Here is a 9,192-nt window from a genome sequence, read left to right on the forward strand (position 1 = left end):
TTTAACATTTTTCTTTATTCTGATCGCAAATCAAAACAATCACAATAATCTAATAAATTTCCAATCACCAATTCTCACTTTTGATCCCCACTTTCGAATTCCTCTTCTATGTATATGTCTGTATAAATTGTGTTATTATAACCTTTATTAGAATTCCTAATATATATAAAATCTTTTTACTGTATATTGCACTATTATTAGCCAACTTTTTAATTGATTAGATCATCTAGTTACATACAAAATCCAAAATAAAAAGTGGAGAATTAACCCTCAATAATAAAAATAAAGATGGTAAATCTTCTTTAAAATGTTCATAAATGGTCTCACATTTTCCTGCTCACATACTCAGCACAAGAATGTACATACATGTATACCTGAGTGCATATAAGGAATTCATCACAAAGAACGTAAACTGGTCCTTGAGTAAGAAATCTGATAAAATGTTCGATATTACAACAGGAATGACAAATAAGTAATGCATAAAAATTAAGCTAAAATTAATAAGATTGAGTTGGCTGAATCATATACTTGCAGTGGGTTGTATAGGGGCTCACCGGCTCATCCTTCATAATCCATGGGAGACGGCGTGATCAGTACTCGTAACAGGTGGTTGTTCATTATTTCTTCTTGACAGCCAAGCGCAGCAAAAACAACCACCGGAAAGTAGAATCAAACCGACTAAGGATGCTCCTATTGCTACCCAGCGAAGGTCTAACTTCAACTTGTCTGAGATGGAGCCTTTTAAAATAAATTAAACTCAAAACATGTTGAAGCAATATAATATAGTAGAAAGCAAAAGATGATTTGATTAACTTGAATTAAAAGAAACACAATACATCAATTTAAATAGTGTAGCATACTAACAAAAACAAACTAAAAAATAGGGAGCATAATCCCACTTCCTAATTTTACTGCATAAACTTACTAACCCACTAACAACCACTAAAATAGCATCCTAAGTTACTGCTAACACTAAACTTAGCTAAATAATAGCAACTAACTTTGAATTAGTCATTCAACACTTCCCCTTCATTCAAAGTTACATACTCCTAGTTGCATCCGGAAGAAATCATGCTTAGCTTGAGGAAGTGCCTTAGTAAAGATGTCAGCCACCTGCTCATTGGTGCCACAAAATTTCAGAATAATTTTCCCATCAGCTACAAGTTGTCGAACAAAGTGATGCTGCACATCTGAAATGCTGGATTTTTGCTCATTGAAATAGCTGACCTGTTGTCACAAAAAACATCAGTAGCTTCTGCTTGCACATAACCAAGATCAGAAAGTAATTTTCTAAGCCACAAATCCCGACGTGCTGCTAAAGTAGCTGCTGCATATTCAGCTTCAGAAGAAGATAAAGCTACTGTTTCTTGCTTCATTGAACTCCATGTTACTGCACCTGAACCAAGACTGAAAACACTCACTGAAGTGCTCTTACGATCATCAATACTACCTACCCAATCACTGTCAGTGAAGCCCACAAGTTTGAAACTTGATGTTTTTGAGTACCAAATGCCAAAGTCTATAGTTCCAGCAGCATATCGAAGTGTTCTTTTGGCTGCACCAAGATGTTGTCGGGAAGGATCATGCAAAAATCTGGATACCAAGCTGACGGGAAAAGCAATGTCGGGTCTAGTGTGTGTTAAGTAATTTAAACCACCCACTAGACTTCTAAATAGCGTTGCATTTGCTACTTCCGTTCCATCTTCACGTTGTAACTTTTCATTGACATTCATTGGTGTGACTGCAATTTCACAATCTGACATATTGAACCTCTGTAACAAATCTGCAGAGTACTTCTTTTGGCATACAAGAATTCCATCCAAGTCTTGTTTTACTTCAAGACCCAAAAAATATTGCAACAACCCCAAATCTTTCATCTCAAAAGTCTTCATCATACTAGACTTAAAGTTTGCAGCTAAAGACTCGGATGAACCCATAAAAATCATATCATCTACGTAAAGGCAAACTAGTAGCAAAATCACTATTACCTTCACGTTTGAAGTATAAAGTGGGATCATTTTCACTTCTTGTGAATCCATTGTTCCAAAAGTAGAAATCAATTCTGCTGTACCATGCTCGTGGTGCCTGCTTCAATCCATAAAGAGTTTTCCTCAATCTGTATACTTTGTCTTCAAAGCCATTTAGGACAAAGCCTTCTGGTTGGGCCACATACACCTCTTCTTGTAGATAACCGTTCAAAAACGCAGACTTCACATCGAGTTGATACACAGGTAACTTGAGCTGGGCAGCCAATTCTAACATTATTCTCATCGTCTCAAATCGAGCAACGGGAGAAAATGTCTCGTCAAAGTCAACACCTTGCTGTTGGGAGTATCCTTTTGCCACGAACCTAGCCTTGTGCTTTTGAATACTCCCATCAGCATTATATTTTGTTCAGAACACCCACTTCAGCCCTATCACATTCTTGTCTTCCGGAGCATCAACCAACTCCCATGTATTGTTCCTCTCAATAGCTGCCATTTCTTCTCTCATAGCAAGCTTCCATTCAGGTTGTTCTTCAGCTTCTTCAAATAAAATAGGGTTGGTGACCAGTAGAGCATAATTACAGGAACTATAAAGCTCTGCCAGGGATCTACTTCTTCTTATTAGAGTGTCACGACTGTCACTGCTGCCAGAAGAGCTAGGTGACTCGCTTGTGCTGCTATTTGGAGTTGATGGTGGAGTGCTAGCAGGTGAGGAGGTGGTTGAATTTGTAGCTGGTTGTTCAGCTTCACCATCTACCGGAACATAATCAGCAATGCTATCCTTGTCAACATTCCACTTGAATCGAGCTTCCTCTTTAAACACCACATTCCTGCTTATTATCACTTTGCCACTTACAAGGTTATATAAGCCATATGCTTTGGATTGAGAACAATAACCAATAAAGATGCATTTATCAGATTTATCATCAAGTTTAGAACGGTTTTTAACCAAAGAATAGCTTACACAACCAAAAATTCTCAAGTGGCTTACCCCGGGTTTCTTACCTCTCCATGCTTCAAATGGTGTTCGGTTGTAAACCGCCCTTGTTGGTGATATACTTAGGAGATACACTACAGTAGACACAGATTCTCCCTAAAATTTATTCAGAAGCCCTTTTGCCTTCAACATGCTCCTGGCCATTTCTACCGGTGTTCGGTTCTTTCGCTCTGTCACCCCGTTCTGTTCAGGTGTGTATGGTGCTGTAAGATCTCTTTGAATTCCATGCTCATCACAGAAAGCATTAAACTGATCAGACACAAACTCACCCCCTCTATTAGTTCGGAGAGCAATTATGTGTCTGCCACTTTGGTTTTCCACTAATGCCTTGAATTTCTTAAAATTCTCAAATGCCTCATATTTGAATTTTAAGAAATAAACCCAACTCATGCGAGAATAATCATCAGTTAACAACAAGAATACCGACTTCCACCTAGTGACTCAGATTTCATAGGCCCACACAAATCAGCATGCACAAGTTCAAGACATTTGGATGCTCTCCATGCCTTCCCAGTAGGAAAAGAGGCTATGCTTCCCATAAACACAACCTTCACAAAAACTGAGCTCACCTATTATTGGTAAGCCTACTACCATTTCTTTCTCACTCAAAAGTTTCAGACTACGATCATTCAAATGTCCATAATGTAAATGCCATAACTTAGATTCATTTGTTAATTTAGCAATCAATACATTGGTCATAACATCATTTGAAATATCAAGCGGAACCATTCTATTCTAAGTCATATGAACATTTGCTATACTATGGCCTGACTTCTTAACAATCACAACACAAACACCTTCATCAAACACAATTTTATAGCCACTACTCATCAATTGACCAATACTCAATAGATTATGAGCTAAATTAGGCACAAATTGCACATCATACAGGAGTTTTACATCACCTTGCACTATTTTGATGGCGATGATACCTCTTCCTGCCACTTGCATTTGTTTGTTGTCTCCTAGACGAACGTCTCTTGTTTTTGACTCATCGAGTTCTTTAAACAACGACCTTGCCCCGAACATGTGGTTTGAGCATCCACTGTCCAGAAACCACACATCATGGTTGCTTGAAGAGATGTGAGAATGGGCTATAAACAACGCTCTCATCTTATGCCTTCTCAGAGAAATTTGCTTGAGGTTGCTCATTTTTCTGTTTGGTCCAACAATCAACCTCTTTGTGACCCTGTTTCTTGCAATAGTGGCATTGGATTTGAGTCTTATGTTGACGAGAATCGTTAAAATGACCTCTGCCTCTACCATTACCATGATAGCCTCCTCGACCTTGGCCTCAACCTCCACGGAAACCTCCTCTACCTCTGCCATGGTTTCCCGAATTTTCACTCTTCCACTTAAAGGAAGACTCTCCTTTCACTTGAAATGCTTTTTCCTCCACCTTGGTAGCACTTTTCTTTATTCTACTCTCATGAGCTAACAGAGAACCCATCGATTCATCAAAGGTAAAGCTTGATAAATCCTTGGAAGCTTGATATTCCAATCATCATTCAAACTTCTCAACACCTTACTCACGATGGTCTCATTGCTAATTTTTTCACCATATGATCTCATTTGACTGATAATTTCAGTCACTCTAGACAGATACTTTTGGACATTCTCCTTCTCACCCATGGCCAATTCGGCAAAATCACTACGAAGAGTTTGCAATCGTACCTTAATTACTCTCGGATCACCCAAATACTCTTGTTTGAGTGTCTCCCATGCTTCATGTGCACTTGTGGCTGCTGTAATTCGGGGAAAGATGTCATCATCTAGTGTTGATTGAATGAAGAACAATGCCTTTGCATCCTTCTTGCGGTTCTTCTTCAATTGTGCATCAGGAATGGCCGGTGCTGGGTTTGGTTCATCATACCCATTCTGCACTCAATCCCATAGCTCTTGGGATTTAAACATGGTCTTCATTTTAAGACTCCATAAATAATATTTTTCCCCTTTGAAGATGGGAATTAAAGGTTGAGAGGATGGATTTGTGCCCTTTCTTGCCATTTTTGCTCACTCAATTTTGTGGGTTTTGTGTTTGAGGTTTTGGGTTTCTCATGGTGGAGCAGGGGACTTTCTCACTCTTGCTTTATCACTTTAACTTTCCTTTTTTTTTAATTGAAGTGAATCGAAACCTGATTATGCTCTAATACCACAATGTTGAAGCATTATAATATAGTAGAAAGCAAAAGATGATTTGATTAACTTGAATTAAAAGAATCACAGTACATCAATTTAAATAGTGTAGCATACTAACAAAAACAAACTAAAAATTAGGGAGCATAATCCCACTTCCTAATTTTACTTCATAAACTTACTAACCCACTAACAACCACTAAAATAGCATCCTAAGTTACTGCTAACACTAAACTTAGCTAAATAATAGCAACTAACTTTGAATTAGTCATTCAACGTAACAGAATACAATTACTTTGGGATGGAATCATAATTCACAAATTCTAGTATATATTCGTGTCATATCTATATCTATATATATAGATTTTATATATACGAACTACAAATTGAAGTATATAATTAAATAAAGCAATACATACGTGCCATCTCTTTACGTGTCATCATAACTTAGTAAGTGACATGGATCATGTGTTTCACACATAAAAATAGATTACCAGCATACCTAATAGAATTCAATCATATACCGAAAGGCCCATTAAATAAGTTTCAAATAAAAATTCTAAAGTTAGTTAGAGATCCAAAACTAATCCTGTCAGAAGTACTCAATCAGTATGTTAAATTTATTGGGTCATATTATAATATGTTTCAAATCTTTGATCAATTAAGAGAGCTAGTTCGTAGTTTGGGCGATGCCCCGGATTTTGTTTAAATATAAAATAAAAAAATTATCTTAAATTTAAATAATATTTTGAAAACATTATCTTAAGTTTAAAATAAAATTTAAAAAATAAAATAAAATATATGGGAATAGAAAAAGAGATGTAGTAGTAAACTTGTAAATATTACTTGTAAAATTGTTTAACTGGTATTGAATCTAGAAATTAGCAATTTAGCATTCAAGGAATCAACAACTATTAGTATGTGATTATTTCTTACTGATTAAATTGTAGTTTAATGTGCAATTAATTAGAAGTTACATTCTAGAAGAAAATTTATTACAAATGTTAGACATACAAAGAGTTTTAGTGTGATGACACATAGGATAATAGTTAAGCGCAGTTGCAGATGTTTGCCTGAAGCTACTAGGTCATGCATTATGGGGCTGTACAGAGTATTTATTTTCTGTCACCCACTTACAGTTATATGAAGTCTTGATTACTAAGAGATATATTAGCATTGCAATAATGAAACCTGCTATAAGTCTTGCCTCATTTTCCTGATCCTAGCATGGTTTGCAGTTTTTAGTGGGAGACCCAACCAGCTTAGTCCTTGATCCTATTTGTAATGAGGTCAATTTATTATGGTTATAAAAAATTTAGATGTATTTTTTAAAGCTCTAGAAGAGTGGGATCCTGAACTATCTGCTCATATCGTATCAGCTTCTCAGTTCCTCATAAGTTTAATCATTATAATTTGATTTGGGTTTCAATTCTTTCTTGCAGCTGAGAAGGATACTAAGATGGGTACGTGCTCATGAGTTCAACTAAGATGCCCCGGTAGATGACGAGGAAATTGAAGGTAAGTGGATACTCTTTGGTCTGGTAGACTTCAGGGACACAGTGTAGCACATAAAAGATGATGACTCTGCATCTGGGTGCAGGCACCAAGGAATCATGGATTGAAATTGATAATACCAGTTCTCTGTAGTTCATTTTAACTTTTAAATGTTATCCTCAATTGCCTTCTACTCAGTACTACATATGTGCATTGTATTTTTGTGTTTCTTAGTTCTGTTTTAGGCGTAAACTTTGAACTCATCTTCTCCTTCATTACTATGTTGCAGAATGTGCCTCCTGCAGCACTCCTTTGATTCTTGCGAGAACATCGATCTGAATGGGCTGATAGAGGCATTGATGCTTATGCAGCAGCTGTTGTCAAAGCTGCTCCTTGTACCATACCAGTTGCTCGTACTAGATGTGTTGGGGGTCAAGTCATTCTTCCTCTTGCACACACAATTGAAAATGAAGAGGCAAGAAAAATCTCTTATCATTTTTCTTTAATCTTGATTGAATTTATTTTTTTACAGCTGATATTAACAGTATAATTTGTTTGTTTGCAACAGTTCATGGAGGTTGTTCCGCTTGATAATCTCGGTCATTATCGTGAAGACATGTTTATGCCAGGAGACATATTTATGCTGCAAGTAAGCATACTCTTGTTTCTGTACTTTGTTGCATTGATGAATATGGATAATGCTTAAGAACAATCTTAACCCCTGCATTTGTTTGATTTCCCAGTTATGTAGTGGAGTAGATGAAAATGTTGTTGGGGCATGTGCAGAACTTGTATTCGCTCCAATAGATGCATCTTTCTCTGATGATGCTCCTCTCCTTCCATCTGGTTTCCGTATCATTCCAATGACTCTTCCAAGGTGATTATTTTCTTGAACGTAAGCTACTCATTTTCAATGATTTTTGTCCTGTTTTTGCTACCTTATTATACCTTCAAGACCTTGGCTTAAAATGGGTTGTGATATGGCAGGATGTTTCAAGTCCAAAATGCATTCTTGACCTTACATCTGCCCTTGAGGTTGGCGCAGCTGGAAATAAATCACTTACTGATAACAGTGGTTCTGGAAGTGGGAAATCCGTGATGACTATAGCTTTTCAGTTTGCTTTCAAGATTCATCTCCAGGAGAGTGTTGCTACTATGGCACGGCAGTATGTTTGGAGTATAATATCCTCTGTTCAGAAGGTAGCATCTGCGCTCTCCCCTTCACGTTTTGGTTCTCTTAATGGTTCACCTTTATCTCCTGGAACTCCTGAAGCACAGACGCTTGCTCGTTGGATTTGTCAAATCTACAGGTTTTTATCATCTTTCATCAAACAATCAAAATCTGAGTAACATAGCTTGTGATATGCAAATCTTCAACGTGTTACTGATTATAGTTCATCACAAATTCTATCTAGGTGTTGAGTTGCTTAAACCCGGTAACGAGGGAGGAGAATCCATTCTCAAATCTCTTTGGAGCCATTTTGTGCTGCCCTTTGAAGGTATTAAATTGCATATAAACAAACATTCACGTTCATTTTTCAAAGTGATACTCGACATATCAAAATGATGCAACTGTTGCTGTTAATTTGAGTGACATTGAGCTGTTATGAACACTTTTGGCATCAGCCCTTCAAACAATATACGACCTTTGTTAACTTGTTATCTCCTTTGAAACTTACACAGGCGTTACCAGTTTTCACATTTGTAAATCAAGCAGGACTTGACATGCTACAGACTACCTTAGTTACACTGCAAGATATAACATTGGAAAAGATTTTCGATGAGCAGGGCCGTAAAACCCTCTTCACCGAGCTGCCTCAAATAATGCAGCAGGTCAGTGTATAGAAATACTTTGTTTAATCTCATTTTAACCCCCTCTCCCCTGTCTCGCTTAATCCTACTTTTATGTTAACTTTCAGCTTGATCCTTAAACATGTATTTATCATTTGTTTTCCTGTGCTATTTTCAGGGTTTCATTTGCCTACAAGGAGGTAACTGTATCTCAAGCATGGGAAGACCGATTTCATATGAACGAGCAGTTGCTTGGAAGGTGTTCAATGATGCCGAGGATGCACATTGCATGTGCTTTATGTTTATCAACCGGTCTTTTGTATGAAAATCTTGGTCATGTAGTTTCAGGGATAAATCAGCAGTTTAGAAAAGTTAGAAATTTTCTTCTTTTTATTTACTTAGGAATGTCTTAGGGGAGCAATGAAGAGGGTTCTATGCCTTAGGAATGGCTGATTTTGAGCTGTGCCCTAAATCATGTAGATCTTTTCTATTTTTTGAGATACTTCCGCACTTTGACCATCTAATTTATGATAAATCATGTTTATGTTTAATACATCTTATGTCTAAAAAATTTTTAGTGTACGACTTGTTCTTTCTTCTCTCTATTCTGGTTTATTTTCTTCGTTTTTCCCAAATATTTGCGTACTTTTCCTGCATTTTGACGTATAGCTGCTTACCTAACGGGGGTTACTTTCTTGTCAATTTGAAGGCAAAGAGTGAGGATAAAATCTAGAATGCTCATGATGAAGCTATGTTTGGAGTCCCAGAATCCGGTCCATCATATGCATC

The 9,192-nt window shown here is 36.9% G+C and overlaps 1 protein-coding gene and 1 pseudogene across 1 annotated transcript; one reads left to right on the forward strand and one right to left on the reverse strand.

Moving 5' to 3' along the window:
• Positions 1–1,157: 1,157 nt before the first annotated feature.
• LOC110720601 (uncharacterized mitochondrial protein AtMg00810-like) lies at positions 1,158–1,937 on the reverse strand. Its single transcript, XM_021899642.1, has one exon. The coding sequence runs from the start codon at positions 1,935–1,937 to the stop codon at positions 1,158–1,160; it is 780 nt and encodes a 259-aa protein (XP_021755334.1).
• A 4,955-nt stretch (positions 1,938–6,892) lies between these two features.
• On the forward strand, positions 6,893–8,728 carry LOC110720607 (annotated as a pseudogene).
• Positions 8,729–9,192: the final 464 nt, after the last annotated feature.

This window comes from Chenopodium quinoa, unplaced genomic scaffold (genome assembly GCF_001683475.1).
Source record: "Chenopodium quinoa cultivar QQ74 unplaced genomic scaffold, ASM168347v1, whole genome shotgun sequence".
Taxonomy (NCBI): domain Eukaryota; kingdom Viridiplantae; phylum Streptophyta; class Magnoliopsida; order Caryophyllales; family Amaranthaceae; genus Chenopodium; species Chenopodium quinoa.